Source organism: Vespula pensylvanica, chromosome 5, assembly GCF_014466175.1.
Source record: "Vespula pensylvanica isolate Volc-1 chromosome 5, ASM1446617v1, whole genome shotgun sequence".
Classification (NCBI taxonomy): domain Eukaryota; kingdom Metazoa; phylum Arthropoda; class Insecta; order Hymenoptera; family Vespidae; genus Vespula; species Vespula pensylvanica.
In genome coordinates, this window is record NC_057689.1 from 6,738,118 (window position 1) to 6,764,088 (window position 25,971).

General features: G+C 37.3%; 1 protein-coding gene across 31 annotated transcripts in view; it reads left to right on the forward strand.

Moving 5' to 3' along the window:
* Positions 1-25,971, forward strand: part of LOC122629485 (Down syndrome cell adhesion molecule-like protein Dscam2) — a 156,138-nt gene that overhangs the window by 129,511 nt on the left and 656 nt on the right. For 25 of the 31 annotated variants that reach the window (XM_043812942.1, XM_043812947.1, XM_043812946.1 and 22 more), the window contains 26 exons: positions 6,624-6,788; positions 16,223-16,369; positions 16,798-16,938; positions 17,227-17,417; positions 17,814-18,054; positions 18,247-18,552; positions 18,633-18,902; positions 19,049-19,194; positions 19,286-19,721; positions 19,792-20,085; positions 20,163-20,396; positions 20,464-20,619; positions 20,710-20,780; positions 20,851-21,094; positions 21,180-21,326; positions 21,407-21,568; positions 21,638-21,854; positions 21,928-22,196; positions 22,275-22,463; positions 22,544-22,729; positions 22,800-23,247; positions 23,322-23,545; positions 23,670-23,838; positions 24,148-24,311; positions 24,695-24,797; positions 25,671-25,865. In XM_043812942.1, coding sequence (XP_043668877.1) covers positions 6,624-6,788; positions 16,223-16,369; positions 16,798-16,938; positions 17,227-17,417; positions 17,814-18,054; positions 18,247-18,552; positions 18,633-18,902; positions 19,049-19,194; positions 19,286-19,721; positions 19,792-20,085; positions 20,163-20,396; positions 20,464-20,619; positions 20,710-20,780; positions 20,851-21,094; positions 21,180-21,326; positions 21,407-21,568; positions 21,638-21,854; positions 21,928-22,196; positions 22,275-22,463; positions 22,544-22,729; positions 22,800-23,247; positions 23,322-23,545; positions 23,670-23,838; positions 24,148-24,311; positions 24,695-24,797; positions 25,671-25,865 — 5,515 coding nt within the window. Of the gene's footprint in view, positions 1-6,623; positions 6,789-16,222; positions 16,370-16,797; positions 16,939-17,226; positions 17,418-17,813; positions 18,055-18,246; positions 18,553-18,632; positions 18,903-19,048; positions 19,195-19,285; positions 19,722-19,791; positions 20,086-20,162; positions 20,397-20,463; positions 20,620-20,709; positions 20,781-20,850; positions 21,095-21,179; positions 21,327-21,406; positions 21,569-21,637; positions 21,855-21,927; positions 22,197-22,274; positions 22,464-22,543; positions 22,730-22,799; positions 23,248-23,321; positions 23,546-23,669; positions 23,839-24,147; positions 24,312-24,694; positions 24,807-25,670; positions 25,894-25,971 lie in introns of those variants that run through there. The other 6 variants (XM_043812962.1, XM_043812961.1, XM_043812964.1 and 3 more) reach the window with 6 other exon arrangements.

Below are 25,971 nucleotides of genomic sequence, written 5' to 3' on the forward strand. Positions count from 1 at the left end.
TTCTTCATTCGCCAGTTGGATTCGTTCCTTTTGCTACTTTCCTTCTCAGTTTTCCTCTTCTCTCTATCTCTCTCTCTCTCTCTCTCTCTCTCACTTTTTCTCTCTGACTCAGACATCCTTTTAACATCAACACTTAAACATGGAAATGACATTCGTGCAATTCCGGAAAATACACGTTATACCTAAAAGCTCTACTTAATTACTGAGAGGAAGAGAAAACATATAGTCTCTGACTCGATGTACTTTCACTTTGTCTAATCTCTCTTTCACTCTCTCTCATTCCTTTTCTCTCTCTCTCTCTCTTTCTCTCTTTCGTTATTATCAATTGAAAGATGCAAATAAAATGTTACATTGACAATGACAAAAATAGAAATCGATCATACAAAGCATCGTATTTTTTATTCAAATTTAAATTGAATAAACTCTTGATTCATCGTCGACGCTTTATTATTTACTAGGATATGAACTTTGTCTCAAGTTTGCTCGTAATTAGAAGAACGATCTTATTTTCAAAGAAATGTAAACACCAAATTCCATCCTTTTTTCAACCCTTTTCAAGCATGTTCTTTAATGCACGTGAATGAAACTCTCTCCAAGAGGTTCACTCATAGGAACAACACATAGCTTGCCATATGCTCCCTTTTTTTTCTTTTCCCTAATTACCTCTTTCCTCTCTCTCTCTCTCTCTCTCTCTCTCTCTCTCTCTCTCTCTCTCTTACTTTCTCTATCTATCTATTTATCTATCTCTATCTTTCTTTTTTTCGTTGGAACGCGACGGAAATGGAACTTGGTTTATTATCGTATTTGCGTAGGATGATAACCATAAGCAAACGTATACTTAATTGGACATACAAACTGGCCGACTCGAATGTACGTTTCAAACCACTTCTCTCTCTCTCTCTCTCTCTCTCTCTCTCTCTCTCTCTCTCTTACTCTTTTTCTATCTGTCCACCTCTTTTTTTCTGTCTACGAGCCCTTCTGAAGCACTATTTCACTTCTTAGTTCTTGATGCACGGAACACGCGTGAATGGAAAGAACGAGCGGCTTCCCGGCGAAACGATTTTCAAACGAGCCGGCTTTCAAGCCGGTAGAAAAACTTATCTGAAATGACATCGGCCGGTCCCTCGTGTATATATACTAGCGACCAAAAGGATTTATCCTTCAAAAAGAGCGGGATGTTGGTAGCTTCGAGGATAGGGGGAAAAAGGGGGTTAGAGGGAGTAAGTTATTGTCAACTTGCTCTCTTTCTTTCTTTCTCTCTCTCTCTCTCTCTCTTTCTCTCTTTCTCGAAGGTCGACTCGCACTTTAAAGCGTAGTTTCGTCGACGATACGACGGAGAAAAAAAATTGAAAAGAAAAACGTTCCATCGTGTAATCTTTGCGATAAAAACGATATTAATCTAAATTTCAATAGGTAGTAGACGTTGTGATTCATACTTCATTCAAAAAAAAAAAAAAGAGAAAAGAAAAGAAAAGAAAAATGTTTAATAATTCTTTGCTATCAAATAATAATAACTTTCGTGATACTTGGAGAATTAAGAAAATTGATTAAATATCATCTGAAAAATTTCAATTGATTTATTATCTAAATCAATAATTTTAATCATAAGTCACATACGATGTTTCTTTTTACGTTATAAAAATGTACATATATATGGATAACCGAATGAATGAACTTTCAAATTCCAACATTAGTCGTATCAATCGATTTGAATGTTACGTCCTGTATAGAAAACGTTCCAAAATTCGAACAAAATGCTTTCTCACATGCGACACGTATATCATAACGTCCGATATAAAATGGAAGATTGGTACGTGCGCTTACAAGTAACAACGAGGAGAGTTACGAGCTGGCGCGTTGAAAGATCGTCGATCGTTTTCTTAGGAGATGAAGATGCTGCTCTTTTCTGTGAGATCCTCATTTTTCTTGTTTTTCGTTTTATCTTTGCGACGCTATCATGTCAAAGATGACCCAAGATGGCACGAGAATAATATATGAGAGTCGACACGGTGCTCCCTGCACAAAAGAAGGAAGAAATGATATCGAGTATCTCCTCCTCCTCTTTTATTCTTCATTCTGCCTCTCCTATTTCTCTCTGTCTCTCTTTCTCTCTCTATTACTCTCTCTCTCCCTCTCTCTCTCTCTTTCTCTCTTTCTGCCTCTCTCCATGTGAAATCGTTTCTCCACGTTGGTATGACGATACTTTTTTTTATTAATTATTATCGGCCAAAACCGAGAAACGTATTCCCATACATACTTAATACCTCGAAAGCGATCGAAAAATGGCTTCCGATGAATATTCAACGCGTTCAATTTATCCGCACGCTCGCTTTATTAAATTTACGCTGGCTCGTATAACTATACCAGAACAAAAACCAAGTTCATATCTTTCAAGTCGTATTAAAAACTTATTTTACTTCTTTTTTATCGATCAATCTTAACGATCAGCAGTCGTCAGATAATATTTTACAAATTATAAATGCAATCGAAATCGTTAAAAATACATACGTCGTAATAAACTAAACAAAGGAATACGTTCTCGATAGATCGAAGACGAGTAATAACGATCTTTGAAACGTTTCGTTTGAATAGCTCGATTGTTCGCGATAAATTCACACTCGCGCGCGCACACGTATACACAAAAAGAGAAAGAAAGAAAGACACTTATACGTACAAATGTACGGTGCATAGATACTGAGATAGATTTTGCGAATTCACTTGGAAAGTTCTACCAAGAAAGGATCAAAATTCCAACGTTCTCGATCTATAAATTCTCACGATCTCGACGTTGCGAAAACGTTATATATCCCGGAGGGACCCGGCAAGTTATCCCTCCACGAATTTCTAATCTCCGAAACAGCGAAACGACTTTACCGTTTCTCGCCCGAGCAAAATGATTTTTCACCGGGTTCCTTTTATACACTTTATATCGGCTTTACCCCGGAGGAATCGAGAACGACGATTTATCCGAAAATAGACGAGATAGAGAGGAAAAGAAGTAGAAGATGAGGAAGGTAGAGTTAGAGAAGGGGAGGAAGGAAGGAAAGAGGGGAAGAACAGGAAGAGGAAGGAGAAGGAAAAGGACGACGAGGGTGTATATCGAACGAAAGTGCAAAGAAGTAAGAAAAAGAAAAATGAGAAGGTAGTCTTCTTGGATAGGACGACATAGGAGGGTAAAGTTAATTCCAGCGATTTCTACGAATTCGCAGAAATATCGTTGCTGCCTCGCTGGATATCTTGCGCATATTGGCTTCATTTGCACATTTCGTTTCATCCACGTAGCTCTCTTCTCACATCCCTCCTCATCTCTTCCCCTTCCTGTTTCTTCCACAACGTCCTCCTACTTTTCTCGACGAACAGCTTCCCGTCGTCGTGTCATCGTTTTCGTCTTCGTCTTCTTCTTCTTCTTCTTCTTCTTCTTCCTCTCGTCCTATTTTCTCCTTACTCGCAATTTTATCCTCGCTTACGTATTTCCACTACCTGCTCTGTATCGTGAAAAGAAGAGAGAGAGAGAGAGAGAGAACTCCTACGGTTACCCAATGTCGTCCCAACGCTTCTCGAAAAGCTCCCAATTTTCGACGCTCGAAAAAAAAACCGAACGACGAAGGAATTCTATGCGAATCGTTACAATCTGCACTCGACTCGTCGAGAAAACGAGAAAGAACCAGAGAGAGAGAGAGAGAGAGAGAGAGAGAGAAGGAGAAATGTAGCGAAGAAAAATAAAAAAGAAAAAGTGTTTTTTTCGTGTCCTACACGAAGTTCCTTCTTTTCCAAGTTTCTTTATATTTTATTTCTTTTATTTGCTACTTAAAAGACCAACGATTCGATATATTTATCTTAATAAAACTTTTCCTATACGTACATTCGATACCTTACCTTTTCTCGTTTAAATTAAATTGTCATTCTCTCTCTATCTATCTCTCTTTCTCTCTCTCTCTCTCTCTCTCTCTCTCTCTCTCTTTCTTTCCCTTTTACTGTCTTGTCGTTCTCGTGAAAAAGATAGTAGAGGTAACATTTTAGAATTACGAGGTCAATTTCCCTCGGCAAAACTCGAAATAAAGTCTATAGAAAAAGGTAGACGCTAGTCTCTAGAAAAGAGAACTATATCTCGCATATACTTTTCTACGTTAGCCACTCGGTGGGTTCTCCCTATATTTTCTTTTCGACCCCTTACTACCACTTACTAGAATACTATACCCTACTGTGCTACTGGTCTTTCTACACTTCTCTATCTTTCTCTGTACCGTTCTCACACAAGTAAGTCTCCATCCAGTCGTTCAGCTTATCAGGAAATCCATCTCTCGCTCTGCCATCCGACGGTTGATTAAATTCAACCGGCCATACCTTTATCCCCAGAGAATCTGCTGGCATGGCCGACTTGCGCCGAAGCCGACGAGATTACACGTGACATCGTACTGGGACTCCATATCCGTCTACGAGTCTTTCCTTTTGAATGAATCTTTTCTTACGAATATATTTTTATTAAAAGAAAAAAATGAAAGGAAAAAGAAATAAATAAAAAGGAAAAGAAAACGAAAGCTTATCAAACTGCAAATTTATACAATTTATTTCTCTCTCTCTCTCTCTCTCTCTCTTTTTTCTTGAGTTAAATTCAAGTAATGTACGTTCAATATGACGATATATAAAAGCAAAAGGTAAAAGAGAGAAAAAAAGAAAGAAATTCGAAGGAAAGTATCATGAAATCGCTACGTTTATGAGCGGCTGTTTGTACACGAGAAATTTCACTGGCTTCATAAAACGTTCCCGTAGAATCGCAGAGAGTAGTTTCTCTTGTCCGACTATTTAAACCTTTTATCCCTACCACTTTTCCTTATTCAGTCTCTCTCGTGCGGTGGTGCATCGTCCCCGCAAACCATCAACCACCTACTTTCTGAATACTCTCACTTAGCCAATAAAGACTTTTCTCTCTCTCTCTCTCTCTCTCTCCCCCTTTCTCTCTTTCTTTCTTTATGTATATATAACTATATATAGATTTCTCTCTCACCCTTTGAAACTGTTTTCCTTTATTGTCTATCGTTCGTCTTCCTTTGAGTCGATTAAAGTTAACAAAAAATAAAAAGGAAAAGAATGGAAATATCTTTATCTCGATCCTATAATACCACTCTCCACCTCGCATTATACAATCCTTTTCTTTTTCTCTAATAACGAGATTTGATAGACTACAAGAATATTTCCTAAATGAGCGATCGCTTATGAATAAAATGTCTACTAACGAATGAACATCAGAATGAAATTTTAATTCACCGACGTGAAAAAGTTTTCTTTTCGCAAATGAACCTCTTATCTTTGTCGATAACAACGAAATATTTAATAAGACGCCTTAATAGAAATCTAATTTAGACTTCATCCGACTTCAGATTGAAAATAATACATTTTTCCGTAATGTCGCTAAATCTTTAAAGAGAGATCCATTATACTCCGTTAGTCCTATAAGCCCTATCCACCCTTTCAAAAAAATCGACCACGTTTCTACCTTCGTGTCCGCTCTCGTTTGCTTTAGTTTCCTTTTTTACGACGACGAGCGTAAATCCTCGAGCGAGAAAGTCGTCTCGTTTTCATCCCCATTTCCTCACCATATCTTTCTCACTCCATTCCTCTTTTCATCCCCTCTCAGCTCCATTTTCCCTCTCTCTCTCTCTCTCTCTCTCCCTTCTCCTCCTCTTCCTCCTCCTCCTCCTCCTCCTCCTCCTCCTTTAACGTTACAACTCTCTTCAACGTCCTCAACGATGATCCACGAAGCTTAATTTAAGAAAGCGCCCCGACTGAAAAGTTAACGAGCGTGTTTATCATCACATAAACGCGTTCTATGCCACGAGTTGACAAACAACGAGTGGAGAATATTATATATGAGAGAAAGAGAGAGAGAGAGAAAGAGAGAAAGAGAGAGAGAGAGAGAGAGAGAGAGAGAGAGAGAGAGAGAGAATAATACAGTTGGCCGACAAACAACGCTATGTCGTGCGTTCTCACGTCCGTAATAACGACAACGTAGGTGAGAGCGCTTTTGAAACTGGAAAAGCAAAGCTTATCTCTCGGTGCAAATGCCTAGACGAATGATAATCCTGTTCAAAACAATATGATGCTTCAAAAACAATATGATGCTTGAAAAAAGAAATTATAATAAAACCGACGCAAACAAAAAAGGAAAAGAAAAAGGAAATGTCACTTTTAATCATCGATTAATATACAAACTGATAGGAATTCATTTAAATATAAATAATCCAATCTATAAATAATTTATAGAGAGTACATTTGGATGTTAATTTTTATAAAGAAATTTTGCTTTATCTGTTTCTTTTTCTTTTGTACATGCAATGATACGTTTTTTGATATAACAATGATCAAAATATAAATCGAAGGAAAATTCTCGTACGTTCGAATCTATTAAAGAATACTTTACTTCTACTTATTCAAATAATATAATTTTTTATCACAAGAATTTGTTTAAATTCGATTTTGTTTTCCTCGAAATATCTATTGAAATATTTTAATAAGTTTGTTCTATCTCTCAGGTTATATTGATAAAATTTATATCAATAATTTAACGTAATATATAATTTTATTACAATTTTCTGTATTTATTTTTCTTTTCCTTTCTTTTCCAGTCCTCACGGTGTCCGGATATGACGTAAGAGTAAACAGATCGCCAGTAGTGGAGGGTTGCAACGCGGTGCTATCTTGTACGGCACGAGAAGACATCAAAGAGCATCTTACCGTCACTTCGTGGTTTCGAGACGACGCTATACTTTTGCCCGGAAGCACGGACACCGGTAAGTTTCTATATTTTGTCTACTAGTATTCAGATTTTTCGGTTCAGACGGTTCGTTACTGTTTGATGAGAATACTGAAATTCCTTTGAAAGTCAAAATTGTATTAAACAGAAAAAAAAAGAGAGACAAAAAGAAAAAGATTATTTTTTATACTCAAAAATAATGAACAAATAAAATAAATAAAAAGATCCTCGTTATATGTCGTTTTAAATTTATGAAAAATGTAAAAGAACTTTTAACACACATATTTATTCATTGATAAGCAATAAATCATTCGGGTGACTTCATTATATAAACTCAGTCATTTTTTATTGACATGTTATATATGTATATTAAATATATATAAAATATATATATATATACAGAGAGAGAAAGAAAGACGTAATAATAATTACAAACAAGTCACGAACATTCGCTCGAAACGTAATATTGATGATGCCGATGCAACGACGAGACACGACATGCTGTCTGAATGCAATCGAGTCGAAGCGAGCTCGACAATTAGATTCCTTCTTGTGGCTTATCGAGATGCCACCCTCGGAGCTACAGCACAACCCCTTACTGTTTCTTGCCTCGTTGAATGTCGTCTTGGGTTAAGCGAGTTGAAGGAATAAAGAATATTTTTTTTCTGTCAGCAGTTTGTTATAAATAGGGTTCGAATGCCAAAAGAGGGAAAGAAAAATAGGAAATAATAAAAACAAGAAATAATATGAAAACGACGCTGTAAAAATACGACGCTTGTTGTACGTCAGCAAAGCGATAAATAATATTCGAGTTAACGTAAAATACTCGTCATATTTTTGTTTTTTCTTTCTTTTATGAAAACAATCTTTCAAACACGCGATCTTGATTTTCTACAGGAAACAATTATATCACAAAACTTCTATATCCGACGATAATACAAGGATATATGATTTTGATTGTGTTTCCTTGTCTATAACTACTAGTGATAAAAGTCAACATTCGTAGATCTAAAAAAGTAAAGGAGGACGCTTAAAACTTCCGAGAAGTAAAAGGCTTCTCATCCGTCTGTTACTACATCGACAGTGTTCGATCTCGTTCATGGGAACGCGACACATTCGTGAAAGTCGAATACCGGAAAAGAGATTGACGCTAAGAAAAGAAAAAGAAAAAGAAAAAGAAAAAGAAAAAGAGGAAGAAGAAGGGATGTAGCAAAGGCGAAAGGGGATAAAGCTGCGAGCGACATACCGCGAATGTAACGTCGTTCTATTCGACTGCTACTGAAAGAGAGAAAGAGAGAAAGAGAGAGAAAATGAGTAAAACTCAGAGAGAATTTCCGACATATATCGAATCGAAGGAAGGAAAACGTCCTAGGGAAGCCGTTTTCTTTCGCTATATATACCACCAAAGTGGAAAGCGTTATTGGAAATGGCTGGAAAAAAAAGGTAAAAGACTAAAAATAAATTTCAACGCGATTCGAATGGGTTCGAGACTAACGCGTAAATATTGACGTCGCGATCTAGATATTTTAAATACGTATATATAAAATAATATCAATGTGTTTGGTGATATATTATAAAACACGTGACTCGAAGGATGGCATTTAAAAAATATATAACAATAACAATAACAATAACAATAATAATAATAATAAATAATCCACAATTCCATAAACTAACGATTATTTTTATAAGCAAGTTTCACCATCGATTTTCTCCGTTTATAAAATACCAACGAAAAACGAAATATTCCGTTCTTACGCAAAGTAAAAAAAATGGAACACGAGTTTCGATGACGTTGGTTGGTACAAAAATCTGCGTGTGCATAAAGTCGTAGTTGATATTACGATAGAAATATCTGGATTTTTTGTATCGATGACTAAAAGTCGAGTCATCTCGTGTTTCTATTTTAATCCATGTATTTCTCTTTCCTCGTCTTTATATTACTCTCTCTTTCTCTTTCTCTTACTCTCTCTCTCTCTCTCTCTCTCTCTCTCTCTCTCTCTCTCTCTCTTTCTTTTTCTTTTTCAATACCGTAACCATTCCTAACACTGATTGGTAACGGTGTTGCTCTACACAGAAATGGCTTTATACTTTTGATCATAACCACCCCCCGGAAATAGGTGCTCGACCCTGTTCCGCTTTTTTAGTAAGCGAAGCACTCACGAGCCGTCATCGCGAACTCTTTCACGGTCTCTAACAACTGCGAATACGAAGTATAACGCTTTTTCTTTCTCTCTCTCTCTCTCTCTATATATATATATATATATATATATATATATATATATACATACATCTGTATACGTTTGTACACGTATTTTCATCGTGTGACTCTTTCTCCTTCTTCTTCTTCTTCTTCTATCTCGGTCACTCTCTCTCTTTCTCTCTCTCTTTTTCTATTTTTCTTTCTTTGTCCACTTACTACGGCTCGTTTCCTCATCATCTCACGAGAACGAACACGACCTAACTTCGATACAAAGATATCCTCTCTTTTCTCTTTTACTTCAAGTCAACGAAAGATAAGTGGAGAACAGTTAAAAATATCTTTCTCTATCTTTAAATTCTACATTGGAGATCGGTAAAATCGATTTCTATGATTACTGATGAATCAGTGATTAGAAATTTCACTCGTTAGTATTAAGAACAAGAATATCGTTGATATAAAAGAAAAGAAAAAAGAGAGGACGAAAAAGAGTAAGGAATCTTATAGAGAAACTAATCTCAGAAAATCTTCTCGTTCGATGAAAACATGAGTGAGTCGCTTATCCAAGCGTTTTAATATCGAAAATGGCAAGTACAAACACAAGAAAATATGGAAATCCAGATAAGTTGACACATATTACGAAATACATACGCATACATATGTCTCGTAAGAAACAAATATGGAAAGAGACGAGTTTTTTTTTTTTTTTGTTTTTCTATATAACTTGATGCCCTAGAAATACTAAAATGAAAGGAGAAGGAAAGATGTATAAATTCGGAGAGTCAAATGCTCGTCGACTTCTTCGAAACCTTAGTTCTGCTTGTACTTTTTCCAAGATGATGAAAAAGAAAAATAAATAAATAAAGAGAGACCGTCTTGTCTAACGATTATAAGTTTTCTCTAGCTTTTCTTCGTTCTTCCGTTACTTCATCTGAAACAAACAACGATGAGAAAATAAAATAGATTACATTTCATATTTACATAGATTGCGATTTATTTCCCCTTTAAAAAGAAAAATATTAAAAATACAAAGAAAATATTTTAAACGAATGTGTACGATGTTATATCATATGTATAAATAAGAAAAATAATAATAATAATGATAATGATAATAGTGATAATGATAATAATACTAACAATATTTTTTTTCTCTGCGTTTTCTTATCAAACTAAACTCTCCGGAAGATATCTAAAGATATTAATACCCCATCTAAAACATAAGAAGATATAATGACACCAAACTTTATATTTACGAAAGAAAAAGAAGAAGAAAAACATGGGAAAAAATTGAAACTTTTCGAATGAACGTTTGACCATAAAGAAGAATCGGAAACTCGAACAAAAGATCTCGATCAAATGTTGAAAGTTTGTGAACCCGAAGATGTCCGTGCACCGGCTAGTGTGATATGTATGAACGTTTTCAAAAACAAAGTGTACCACTTCACGCTGGTTCGCCACAAATTATCGTACGTGGGTACAGTTAACTCGATTTTGCTTTGTGAGAGTAACAATTTAATGAGAAGGAAGATGGATGTGTTTTCCCGTCGAGAATTCTTTTGCCAAGAGGCAACGTACACACAAATACACATACACATATATACATTTTCTCTCTCTCTCTCTCTCTTTCTCGTTCTCGTTCTCTCTTTCGCTATTTCTCTTTCTCTCAACAGAACATATTAACGTGTCAGGGATGAGATCATGATTGTAGAAAGATAACGCGGTAACTGCCAAGTAACTCCCATTTATCAATCCACGACGACCTCATGAAAGTTTCAATGGAATTTATCGAATACTCGGTTCTTTTTCTTTCTCTCTCTCTCTCTCTCTCTCTCTCTCTCTCTCTCTCTCTCTCTCTCTCTCTCTCTCTCTCTCTCTCTCTGGTTCGGTCTCATCTTCCCTTTCTGGAAGAGTCCTCCTCCCATCTTTTTCCTCTTCGAATAAATTCTTTCGTCGTAATTGGATATCTTGTATCATCGTTTTCTACTTCCATCCCTTACGAACTATACCTTATTATTAAACCGAAAATTAAAAATGTTTTAATGAAATATTTAAAAAGATAAAACATACTTCATAATTAATAATTAAACTAATTATTCGATCGATGAAACAACCGATTGAATGTTATTTAGATTTTACGTAAATACACATACCTATTGTATACCAAATAGGTATGCACGTATAATCCAAGCTTATATAAGTACATATACATAGTTATATAATTAGGTATTATAGACATTTCATTCGACCAGCTAATTTCAACAATTAGTACGAAACCGAATAGCCAATTACGAGGGACCACTAAAAAATATATACTGTTAAAGGTATACTCATGTGTATCATAGCTATATACATGGTACATATACATACACATTTTAAGATCCTTACACGTGAGAGCCAGGTTTAATCGTGTAACAGGCTGGCTTACGGGTAAATTACTCGCGCTTATTAAAGCGGACTTTTAGTCGTCCGAGAATGAACCTACTCCGCTAACACAGAATTTCCATCGCCTTGGCGTTGACACGTGTGCGCTCGAGCACGAACACTTATACATTCACAAACGAAACTGGCATAAAATATACTCGTAATAGCAATGAAAAGAGAGAGAGAGAGAGAGAGAGAAAGAGAGAGAAAGAGAAGGAAGAACTCTCTTACTCTGCAACGACGTAGCATCCGGTTCACAATGAGATGTCAACATTGTCCGGTACATTTTCTAAATAAGAAAGAGAAAGACAAAGAGAGAGTCTTACAAAACGAGAGAGAATACGAATCGTCGACTACAGTACTAAGAGGATAAATCTAGCGCGTTGGCTAATGCATGAGAAACACTCTCCTCTTTCTCCCTCTCTCTCTTTCTCTCTATTTCTCTCTATACGAATTCTCACCTTTCTTTCTCTTCGGAAGAGCTCCATCGAAATGAACGTTGCGACGTCGAAAAGGGAACTGAATGTTTCGAGTAAAGTATCTCATATACGTACGTAAGTATACACATAGAGGTCATCTTCTTTACTAACATATCAAAATAAACGGAACAAAGGAAAAATGTAAATAAAGTGAAGAAACCTTTAAGTCGATTTACCGAAGCGACGAGACAAAACGTGTGTTTGTATAATATATACATACGTATGTATACAATTCTATCTATCTATCTATATATATATATATATATATATATATATATATATATATATATATATGAAGATAGAAGATAGAAGATAGAATACGAAAAGGGTGACTTAGAGAGAACGAGGATGAGGTAAAGTGGTGCTTTACGACAGATAGCTCGGGTATAACGTGATGCAGACGTATGCACATAGAAATGTACGCAAACGCGCGCGCGTACGCAAGCATGTACGCACGTACGTATGTACGTACGTACGCATGCATGCACACGTGACGCCGTCCGATTTGGATCGTCCTGTGCGCGCTCAACCATTCATGTCCCATACATATTTATGCCGCTTGGTTACACGTAACATGTACATATATAGATATACATATGTATGTATATATAATGTATATGTGTGTATACAACATACATACATATATATATATATATTATATGTATGTGGGTAGGAGGGCTATCACAGGGAGAATCACCTCGTGTGTCGGGGCGTGATACGTTTGTTTCGTAACTAGGTGCAGAGAGAGAGAGAGAGAGAGGTGGGAGAAGAGGGAGAGTGCAAGAAAGAGGGAGAATACACACGCATGTAGCATGCAAGACAGCTGCTTACCCTACTACGAGGCTTGCTCGACGACGTATACTCGCTGTTATCGTCCAGCATACTCTTGGTCCAGAGAGATTCCAACGAGAATATGAGATAGATAGATAGAGAGAGAGAGAGAGAGAGAGAGAGAGAGAGAGAGAGAGAGAGAGAGAGAATAAGAGAGAGGGTAAAGGGAAGCATTGTCTTTCGTCAAAGCTAAAGTTCCGTCGATCCCTTATCAAGCTTCCCTCTAGAATCCTTTCTACTCCTTTCGAAGACAATGTATATATATATATATATGGGGTTTCTTCTAGGACAACATTTTACACGAGATTCTTGTTGTTGTGTTGTTGTTGTTGTTGTTGTAGCTCTTCCTAACGCAGTCTTTTCGAAAATGATATCTTTAAAATGCAATAGAGTTTACTTTCGATAGAAATGTACACGGATGCATATGTGTATGTGTATGTGTATGTATATGTACTACTATATATGTACATCGAAAAGGATGAAAGTCTCGTGAGAATAAAAGAAGAGAATTTTTAGGGAAAAATTTGTAGATTTTAACTTGTGTATATTATAAATAACAATGAATTGTTTTTAATATAAATAATTTATTGTTAGATATAATACTTTAGATTTGTTTTATGATTCATAATATATATGCAATTCATAGAATAGATATATATACGTGTATGTATATTTTATTATATTATATTGTATAATATATTCTTGATTGTTGAATAAAAAGTACGATTTTATCAGGTTAATAAAATATTATTTTAATAAGTACTGTAATCAAGTTTTTCATTTTTAAATTTTCATTTTAATAAAGTCACATACACACACACGTGGTGCACATACAAGTGCACATATCTGAATCTTGTTATTTCCTTACTTCTATCTTTCTATCAACGTTTTCTAGAAAAGATTTATTCCATATAACGTGACAAAAAGTATAAAAGAAAGAAATACATGAGAAGCATATCTCGACAAACACGTTTCCTTAAACTTTATCGCAAACTTGCAGTCACCGTTACATGTATTAAATCGAAAATTTACGTCGATGGAAATCCACGTAGAAGCCACGTGAATCAGCTTTAACAAACGCTGCTATAAAGTTTACGCGGATGCTTCTGATGTAACGCGTTACTTGTTATAAGCAGCTGAATGCATCAGGAAAGCGAGAGGATAGCACAATAGAGAAGATCTAGAGCGGACTGATGCGTATCGTATCTCACGACTCGTGTTACCACGCATTCGACGATGACGTTGACGACACATGACGCTGTGACACTCGTCGATATACTTATCCTTCGGTTTCTGCGTTCGCTTAACAAGGATACTCGATGAAAATCGAACATTTCGTGCGAAAATAAAAATTACGTACGAACGTTTTTTTCTTTTTTTCTCTCTCTCTCTCTCTCTCTCTCTCTCTCTCTCTCTCTCTCTGTCTCTCTTTTTTCCCTTTTTTTTCATCAAATTAAAACAAATCCTATTTTGACACGTTGACTACCTACTACGATTTTTATTAGAAATGAATACAACAAAAGAGATGATTTTTTATCCGATAAGTAGTTATCTCCTTTATGTTCCTTGACAAATTGTAATCAAAAACGTAAAAGATCCTCTTAACGAGATTACGTTCGAAATGATGTGCGCTATATTTATACACGCATACTATCATATCAGTATTAATATAAATTATTTCATAGAAAGTTCTAAATATTATTTGATGTATTACAATGTTTTCTCAATATACGAGAAGAAAGAAAAAGAAAAAGAAAAAGAAGAAGAACTTTTCTTGCTCGAGGGAAGAAAAGGAATTTGATCGTGTGGTGTTCGGTGTAGGATCGAAACGCAAAAGAAAAGATGGAAAGGAAGAAGTTCAGGAGAAAAGTCGATAAAGTGTGGATTCTCTAGCATTTTCGAGAACAAACGTCGTACCTACGTACGTACATATATACATACATACGTATGTACGTACGTGTCTTCGAAAAAAGAAGAGAGAATAAAGAAAAAAAAAGGAAAGATAGAGATAAAGATAAAGATCCGAACATACACGTCGTTCACCCTCTCTCACATCCACCCCTATACTCGTTCGAAGTTACCTACCTTCTACCAGCACCCTTCCCCACAGTATACCTCCTCACGATTCGCCGCCGTACCGCAACAAGACGGACCAAGTTACGAGAATACGGGCTATTTATCTCCGTATTTTTATTCCGTCCGCGAAGGCGATATTAAATTGCTTCTTTCCTACCACTAGCTTGTGCTGGGTGGGTCTTCGGGTGAGTCGAAGAAGGAGGGGTAGTTTCTACTCTCTATCCAACGCAACTCTCTGATCTTCTCTTTATCTCTCTCTCTCTCTCTCTCTCTCTCTCTCTCTCTTTTCTTTTTCTATTTCTTCAGTTACATCGCATCTTCCTTCTTCTTTCTTCCCTTCCTCGTTGTACAGACATTCCCCGTACTTTCATATAACACAAGGATACTCCAACTCGTGCGCGGAAACCAATGTCGTTGACATTTTACGAATTCCAAAGAACTCTGCGAATCCTCGTAGATAGGAGTCCGTAAATACAGGAACGTGCTTCTCTCTTCAGGATAAACGCTTTTAAATATTTTCTCGAAGAAACACGAGAGAGAGAGAGAGAGAGAGAGAGAAAACGAGAAAAAAGAGAGAGAAAAAGAATGAAGGAAAAAGCAAACTAACAAAATATTTTATAAATTCTTTGATAAAAAATTCTCAAGATAGTTCAAGACGGATTTATTTTTCGTCGATGCGAAGAGGTTAAAGTAGAAGGGAATGATACTATGAGTCGACGAATAATATAGCTCCTATCTTCTATCGTATCAACTTGGGACGATGATCCTTCATCGGATCAAAATTGCCACGAGGGAGGACGAGTCGCTTCCACGATGGACGATGTTTGCGAACAATTTAGAAGGACGACGACAAACGTTTCTACTTGCTCCTGTACGTGCTAGAACCTAAGAAACTACTTTTCAGGAATGTACTATGTTCGTATTCACTCCATGTGTGCGTTTTTAAGAGAGAAAGAGAAAGAGTTGTCGACCTTCATGTGGCTATTGCGTGATGAGAAAGAATTTTCTCGAGATCAATTCTCTGACTGGTCAGAGACGATCAGGAAAGAGAGAGAGAGAGAGAGAGGGTGAATCGAGCACCCAGCTACTAGCCCCGTTGCTGCTGCTGTCCGATGGCTGAGCTAAATTGAAAATTTCACGCCTGACGGTACACGTTCGAGCCATGATTTGACGGGATTTCATCGACAGATGCCCGGACAATTTTGCATAACCTTTTAGATCCTCGATAGCGAGGATAGAAAGAAATAAAAAATATATATATATATATTTTTTCCGATATTTATTTCCAATACATTGTTATTGTCTTATTCATTCAATTTATGAATATCGAGTATCTTACATCGTTGAAAAATCTATCAACTATTAAACTTTATATTTTTGACTCATACAGTGATTAATATATATACATATATATATACATATATATATATGTTACATGATCGATCTATTTCGATGATGTTTCAGGCGGAAGATTCGTGGTAACGTCGCAAGGCGATCTTCACATAAGGGCAGTCAGACCAGAGGACGGCAGAGTCACTTACTCCTGTCTGACCCTTCACGCTTTGACCGGTGAACGGAGAAGAAGCGAATCCGCCACTTTGACGGTCACTGGTTGGTATCTCACTCGAAGCTAATTCGCTTTCATTTATAGCTATGAGTCTCGACTCATTAAAATCCTTCAGTAACCAATATAGATAAATAAGAAAAATAAAAAAGACATGTAAGTAAATATATAGGTATAGATACGTATATATATGTGTACATGTTGCAATATACTACAAAATTTTTACTATTAAACTTTATTCTTATCGCTTTTGCAAGATATTCTCATTAAGGTGTTTCTCGTTTCTTTTTAATTGATTAATTTTTTTTTTCTTTTTCTTTTTTCTTATTTTCTATTTTTCCTTATTTTTCCGTTCATTCGCGAATGGAAGGAAGTAGAGATAAGCGTTGCTTTTAATTACGACGAAGATCCGATTACTTCTACTTTTTCCTTTTTTCTTCTTTTTCAAATTAATGACGTAACGATATCTTTTCAGAACCCACAACATCTATAGCACCTAGGCTGATGCAAAGATCGCAAATTGCTATCTCTGCGGAAAGCGGATCGGACGTTCATCTGACCTGTTCTGCCCAAGGAAGCCCACCGCCGCAATTTACCTGGTATCGCGATGTTAACGGTTGGTTTGATTAGGAAATTGTTTAACGAATTAAGGCTACGCTAAATTAACACCTTGTCCTTTCCTCTATTATACTATCTAATTGAAATCTATGCAAAATGTAATGAATACTTTAATACATTATATAATAATTTTCGTATATAAAAGTTAATGTAATAAATACATATTATTAATGATTGATATGATTTATGATTAATAAGCTAACTCGAATTTTCATGAATTCATTGATTTTATCGTGATTACTCATTTATCTTCTTATAGATATTTCAGTCTCGATTGTTATTGCAGGGCAAGCAATACCAGTGGAGTCGTTCGGTAGAATTCAACTTTGGGGTGACCTGATGCAAATTCGTCGTGTGGACGCTCAGGATGCCGGAAGGTACATTTGCCGAGCGAGTAACCAACTAGGTGAACAACGAGCGGAAACGCATTTGTCGGTCACGTCGAAGTTGAACGCTAGAATTCAGCCTCGTCTCCAGGTAAACTTTTTTCTCACAGCAAAGATTTTTAACGATTTAGTAATAACGACATTCATTTTCACAATTCATTTAACTTCTCTTACAAAAGTAATCCCGAAAATTGTCAAATCCTTTTCCCTGTTCAACACTCGATTAAGGCATCAAGCCAAACGCCATACGATTTTATAGCGTCGATTAAATCCGAAAGGAAAACGAGCTCGCTGAATCAACTTCCTACCTCTTCTTTTCTGATTGAGCAAACGAAATCGCTAAACGTGAGAGGCATCAAAAACGTTCACCATAGAGAATAGTTAGCTCCCGTGTATTCCCACAAGTACCAGTTGAAATTTTCCAAAAAGAAATTGAATCGTTTTCTTTTACTCCTCATTTCGTTTCGTCTCGTCTCATCTCTCGTAGGTCGTCAATTCCGGTGAAACTGCAACGATGAACTGCACGGTCGAGGGTTATCCGGTTGAGAGCGTCGAGTGGTTGCATGATGGTGTATTGGTATTGACCGCGCAGGACACGAGAATCAGATTGTTGGCTCCCATGGTGCTCGTGATAGGATCCGTTGGTCGTAGAGATAAAGGGATGTATCAATGTTTGGTGAGGAGCGACAAGGAAAACGCGCAGGCAACCGCGGAATTGAAACTAGGAGGTATGTATGTATGTGTATATATGTATGTGTGTATGAATGTATGTATGTATATATCTATGTATGTACGACTGTCAACCTAACTGGCACCATCTCAGAGACTCACAAAGTAACTCGGACCGAATTTTACGTCTCAACGTTCTGGTCTAAGACTGACAAAGGTACCTTAATCTATGAAGACATTTTCGTTTCCAGATACGCTTCCAGAATTACAATACACTTTCATCGAGCAAGCACTAAGGCCAGGACCACCTGTGTCTTTACGATGTTCGGCAACCGGTTCGCCACCGCCGTCCTTCACGTGGCTACTCGATGGTGAACCATTAAGCGAAATTGCAGCTGGACATAGATACGCTATAGGACAATATGTCGATCAATCCGGAGATGTTATCAGTCATCTAAACATATCGTCCGCTGGAACGGAAGACGGTGGACTTTATGCTTGCGTAGCTTCCAACACATTGGCAAAAGTGGAACACGAAGCTAGACTAAACATTTATGGTAACTAAACTAGACATTCTTTTGGTCGTATAAAAGAATGACACGGTTATTGAACGATCGTATGAACTCGCTAAATTTAGGACCACCCTATATCCGATCGATCGGTCCTGTACGTGCTATAGCTGGTGTGGACATGACTATAACTTGTCCTTATTCCGGATACCCAATCACGACGGTTGAGTGGTCGCGTGGTGGCGTAGAACTACCATTGGACATAAGACATCGCGTGGACAGCGGTGGTCATTTAACTATCGGTCACGTTGATCCTAACGATGCTGGAATTTATACTTGCAAAGTACGAGCTCGATCGGGAGAGACAGCCAGTAGGGATATCCGACTCACCGTGAGCAGTAAGTTCTAATGATAAAATATTTCTAAGATCTTTCGTATAATCGATCGAAACGATATGATCGAACACTCATCCGTTCAAATCGAAAACTAATCTAAAAGTAACAAATTCAACACGAGCAACTTCATTGAATTCTTTTCTTCGTAGGTCCACCCGTTATGAGTCCCTTCAACTTTCCTTCGAACTTGCAAGAAGGTAGCCGTGCTCAAGTCACTTGTAGCGTCATATCCGGCGATCTTCCTATTTATTTCTCTTGGTTGAAAGATGGCGAGCCTTTGCCTTCTTCTCTTCGAGTAAGTAAACAGATTTTATATTCTGTAAAATATCCTGGGACTCATAAATACCAAAAAAGAAAATGATTAAAAACGTTTTCTGTTCGTTCAGATCGAAGAGAGAGGTGCCGAGTTCTTCAGTCTATTAGTCTTCAAGGAACTTTCGTCTCGACACAGCGGCAAATATACTTGCGTAGCAACGAACAACGCAGCCAAGGTCAATCATACTGCCGAATTATTAGTCAAAGTGCCACCGCAGTGGATCTTCGAGCCACAGGATGTAGCAACTCTTCTTGGCAACCAGTTGAACGTTCATTGCGAGGCCAAAGGCTTTCCACCACCTCTCATCTCATGGCTTCGCGCCAGAGGCAGAACTTCCAACGATTATCAACCCCTAGTTGATGGTCTCAATGGCAGACTAACTATATTACCTAATGGATCTTTATGGACAGCGTCTGCGGGACCGCAAGATGAAGGTCATTATCTTTGTCGAGCCAACAACGGTATTGGCTCTGGATTAAGCAAAGTGATTTATGTTTCTGTACATGGTCAGTAAACATTTATTTTTTAGAAAAATTTCTATTTAAACATATTTCTCTATCTTCGAAATTTTTACAGAACCCGCGAGATTCGAATTTCAAAGTAAAAACGTGACGATTCGTCGAGGCGAATCTGTTACTTTAGATTGCACGGTAATCGGCGACAATCCGATAGAAGTACAATGGATGCATAATAGCGATCGATTGGATACGAATAGTCACAGGCTTAGTATCAGTCAAATAAAAACTGACAATGGTTTGAAGTCTCAACTATCTATCAGTAGTAGCGATCGACAAGATTCTGGTGTCTACAGATGTACGGCTAACAATGCATATGGTAGAAGCGAGCATCTTATATATCTAGCTGTACAAGGTAGTACTCTTTCTTTAAATCGAATTATTCTTATTATGAGTCAAGAAAATGAAAATCCATTTATGTCTATTGAACAGAGAGACCCGATCCACCTGCTTCTCTTGAAGTCATAGAAATTGGATCACGATCTATAAGATTGTTATGGAAAAAGGCTTTCGATGGGAATAGTCCAATTAGAAATTACGTCATTCAATATCGATCTCTTAGTCATGGTATAAACGACGATTGGAATCCTGCGAAAACTCACAATGTTACCTATTCGACAGGAAATCTTAACATTGCAAGCAATGCTATACATCCAACGCAAAATGGTATCATCTATCTGTCTTATCACAGTCTATTTCTATAGAGTTTATTGTATTAATATTCCCTCGATAGGCCTGTCACCGTTTGAAACAACGAGCGATGATCAAGAGGTAGCCTTGGTCGGTGGTCTTCATCCCGCAGTCACTTATACTTTTCGAGTATTCGCGATAAATTCTATCGATGCTAGTGCTCCTACTGAACCTGTGGTAGCCAAGACTCAAGAAGAAGGTACGTGGACCACTATACTAAAATATCGATTATTTGTCAAGTGACAATAATTTATTCCCTAATATTATATATTATCTATCTTTAAAACAGCACCTACTGAACCTCCACAAAATATCAAAGTACAATCCGCAGGACCGGGAGAGCTTGTAGTTAGCTGGCAAGTAAGTATTCAACATGAAATCTTTCTAAAACGTTTAAGTAAAATATTCTAATCTTAGGATATCTTTCTAGCCACCTCCTAAGGAATCATGTAATGGAGACCTTTTGGGTTACATAGTAACTTGGTCGGAACATTCATCCTCGACATCGGGTGTAAATCAAAGCAAAAGCCTTACGGTGAATGGCTGGGCAACCACGAAAGTACAGCTCACTGGTCTGAGAAAATTTACCAAGTATGACATATCAATCAGGGCTTTCAATAGCATAGCTAGTGGCCCGAGTAGCGCGCCTATAGTTGGAACCACTCAGGAAGGAGGTAAAGTATCCGAATTAAATTTTAATAAAAATAGAAGTATAACGGATCAAAAGATCTAAGCTAAAATTGATCGAACCTAACGTAGTGCCGGAAACACCTCCTACGCAAGTCACATGCGTTGCACTGTCTTCTCAATCCGTTAAAGTATCTTGGAACGCACCACCTCCTCATCAACATGGCGGAATTATTCAAGGATATAAAGTTTATTACAGACCAGTGCCTACTGACAACAGTGAGTGATCTAAAAGAAATTACAATATTTAAAAGGTAAACCATGAAGAAACTAAATCATCAATTACGTTATTTCTTCAGTGGATATCTCAACGGTGGGTGAAGTAAAACGAACATCAAGCGTAGAAACTTATTTGCATACCTTGTATAAATATACGAACTACTCTATCAGAGTACTGGCATACACGGGAGCTGGCGATGGTGTATTGAGTCAACCAATTTATTGTATGACAGAAGAAGATGGTAAATCATATCGATGTATATTTTAACGAGAATATCCTATATGAAATTAACATGTTTTCTGATCAACAGTTCCTGGACCTCCAGCAGGCATCAAAGCTTTAGCATTAACTGCGGAAAGTATATTGGTATCATGGTTACCACCTTTACAACCTAACGGCAATGTATCCAAGTATACAGTTTACAGCAGAGAAGCTGGTTCCAGTAATCACAATACTCACACTATGCATGAACCTCCGTCATCACCAACCGATACTCTCACCATGGAATTACGTGGTCTAGTCGAAAGGTGCAAATTACAAAATTTAAATAATTTAATATTCAAACACATAATCTTTCGTATAACGTTTGATACATTTTAGACAGCTATACGAATTCTGGGTATCCGCAACGACTGGCCTTGGCGAAGGGGAAGCAACTACTATAGTAACGCAAACTACGAATACCAGAGCACCTGCAAGAGTAGCTTCGTTTTCACAACTCTTAAGAAGGGCTGTCAAATCATCCATCACGTTGTCTTGTTTGGTCGTTGGCAATCCTACACCACGTCCAATTTGGACCTATAGAAATGGTCAAGTATCAACCGGCAGGCATTACGAATTTACGCCGGATGGTCATCTCCATATATGTGGTTTGTTATTAGAATGCTAATTGACCAATTTAATATCAATAAATCGTAAAAACCGATATTAATCATCTCGAATTTTAGCACTGGAACAATCTGTAGCTGGAAATTACTCTTGCTCTGCTAATAATCAATTTGGTGAAGATTCTATAACTTACACATTGGTAGTGGTAATGCCACCGAGATCACCAACCTTGGAACTTCAGTATACGACAACAAATAGCATAAGACTTCGATGGAATCATCCTGACAATGGTGGTGCTACTATTCAAGGTATCGTTTAAAAAACTATATAAAACACTTCAAAGATATCAAATAAAAGGAATCAAATGAAACGTGTATGCGTCATTCAGGATACGTGTTAAGTTACAAGAGAGATCAAGGTGGTTGGGAAGAAATCGCATTGTCTCCGGAACAAACCGAGTTCATACTAACCGGCTTGAAATGTGGATCATCGTATCTGGCTCATTTAACTGCTCACAATCGTGTTGGCACTGGAGATCCAAGTTCATTGATAAGTGCAACAACTAAAGGAACTGGTACAAAATTATATCTCGTAAGAAGTACAACAAATTTTTATCTATTCTTCATCACTTAACATCCTTTTAGCTCCCTTGCTACCGAAAGAACGAGACATCATCTCAGCGAATGGAACTTCCGTAAAACTGAACTTATTATCCTGGCCAACCGGAGGATGTCCGATTCAATACTACACCGTTGAATATCGTAGACGTATTAACACCGAAGTATGGATCCTAGTAGCTAGTAGGGCTACCGAAAATCTCGTAATAAGAGATTTAAAAACTGCCTCGTGGTATAGCTTGCGTTTAACTGCGCATAACGATGCCGGATCTACGCAAACTCAAATGGAATTTGCGACGACTACGTTAAGTGGAGTAAGTATTGGACCACCGAACGATCTGATCATGGAAGACGATGTAAAGAAGAGTATACCAAACCACAAAGTACTCTACGTCGTCGTACCCTTAGTCTGTGCTATCATCCTTATCATATCAGCTATCATCCTAGGATATATCATGCTCAAACGTAGCGGCAGGTGAATACCAATGACACCATCTTTCTTTCGCAGAAAGAACAATTACATAATAAATCCACTCTATGTTTCTTTAGGTCCAATTATCTGGGGGAGATTCTACCTGGTCAACAACAACAACAACAAACTGGACTTGGTCTGGTGCAACAACAACAACACCAACAACATCACCATTTATCGAGCTGTATGTCCACGGTACAACTAAAGTCTACGGCAGAACGAGACAACAGACGTAATCATCAAGTATACACGAGTTCGCCAGTTAAACAAGAAAATCACAAATCGAACGATCATGGATCAGGTACGATCTCGTTGACTAAATGATACTCCAAACCCTAATCAAACTTTTCTCAATATCCTTCTATTCCTTTACTTAAACGAAATGATTTTTTTTTATAAGATAACATGCAATATTTTATTCATAGAAATGTATGAAATCAGTCCATACGCAACGTTCAGTGTACCAGGGAGAGAAAATCGTTCCGTGACCACGGCAACGTTAGATTATACGATGCAATTTAAAACGTTTGGTCACCTCGAGAACGAGGACATCAATACTATCGATTATGAAAGATCCAGCGTAGATTTCGAAAGGTAATCAATCTCACATCTTCTCCTCCTTCTTCTCCTCTTCCTCCTCTTCTTCTTCTTCTTCTTTCTCTTCTTCTTCTTCTTCTTTCTCTTCTTCTTCTTCTTCCTCTTCTTCATCTTCATCTTCGTCTTCGTTCTCATCTTCATCTTCGTCTTCGTCTTCGTCTTCGTCTTCGTCTTCGTCTTCGTCTTCGTCTTCGTCTTCGTCTTCGTCTTCGTCTTCGTCTTCGTCTTCGTCTATCTTTCTCTCTTTTTTCTGGTTCTTCTTTCTCTCTCTTTGGTTCCTCCTTCTGGTATTGCTTTCACGTACAGGTCCAAAACTCCTAGGTGGCATAAACAACGATACTTCCCGAGCATCGCCGAAGCGGAAAGCAAACTTCGTTCGAGTCGACAAGGTTCCGGTAGTGATACTTCTGGTAGTCCTTGCGGCGAATGTGCCGGGCCTAGTTACAGAGTGCCGGTCAAACCTTGTAGAGGTAACTTTTAATTACGATATTTAAAAGAATAATTATCTCGAACGATTGAATAAAATATCAAATTTACCAACGAGTTTTCTCGGCTTAAGTAGAAAATTATTTTCAAATAAAAAAAGTTCCTTTCCTAAAAGTTAATTTTATAAGTAGTGCGAATTTGTTTTCGTAAAAATTATTTTTCAACAAAACTATCTTTTTTCCTTTAAATATTATTTTTAAATTAAAAATATAAAAAATAAATAATGTATAAATTATATAAAATAGAGATGGAACTTTTTCGATGGACCATTTTGATGATTTCAAGATTTTAATAAAGTTCGGTTCAAAATATCGAGAAAAAACGAAACAAAAAAAATATATAAATGACGAATTAATAACGTTTGCAGATGTATTTTCACGAGGTGTGGAATCGAGCACGGAATCTAACAACGAAGGTTCACCATCGCTCGCGAGACGACGAAGCCGACAACCGAGCCGGTCCACTCGCAGGTAGCCAAGGTTTGTTTGTTTCCACTAGCACTCACTCCTGACTCTTCGATCCTAATCTCTCACGGTCTCATAAGTTTCATGTCGATGCAAAGGAGATGTGGAAAAATATTATCGATTCTTTTACTTTTCCTTTTTGTTTCTTATTTCCTTTTTCTTATTTTAAATCACAATGAGAATATTTTAATCGCCAATTCATTCATATAACATTTAATGAAATTTTTCCTCCGACAAAAACAAATTCAATCGTTTTTCCACGTCTCCCGTTACAAAAACGAAACACGGTCCAAGCCTCAGCCTCGATTCAACCTGCGCGTTCTTCTCGTTATTTCATTTTAATCATGGAAAATTGTAAAAAGAAAAAGAAAAGAAAAAGAATCTTGAACCATAAGATTAAAACGTGCAGGCAGTCTCGAGGATAAAGAAAAATCGTCATTCACGCATACGCATATATCATTCATCATTCCATTACTAACACGCGCTAATAAGAAAGAAAAAATAAAATAAAATAAAATAGCACGAATTAGGTTCACGTCGTTGCACCCCGCCTTGGAGTCTTATCTCGAACATACGAGTTGCCGACTTCTGGTCAGCCATCAGTTCTAAAAAAAAAAAAGAAAATAAAATAAAAAATATAAAAAAACGCAAAAAAAGAACAATACCACCGACTACCAATTATGTTTCTCTCTCTCTTTCTCTTTCTCTTTCTCTTTCTTATTTCTCTCTCTCTCTCTCTCTCTCTCTCTCTCTCTCTCTCTCTCTCTCTCTCTCTCTCTCTCTTTCTACCTATAAAAAAAAAGAAAATCTTTTTTTCAAACTCGTTGCGTTTAGAATTTTCTCCACATTTTTTCCCCTTTTCTGATCTGTTATGCGTAGTTCGGTGGAGGACATGACGCTGTTGCCGCCAAGCGGGTTCAGCGACAGCCGTGAATTGAGCGACGTGGAGTGCGATCGTGACCGTGATCGTGATCATGAGCGTGAGCGTGATTGGCAGGGCCTGTCCGTCGGGGCCCGCCATGGCGGCAGCTTGGGTAGACTCCCAATTGAAGCCGTCGAAACTATGCTCGCTAGGTATCGACACGAACCTCCGTAGACCGTAGTAAGCTGACACGATGTCAAATCTCTCTATATTCGAGCTCGCTTATATCAATTGCGCCGCGTTAATATAATTACAATT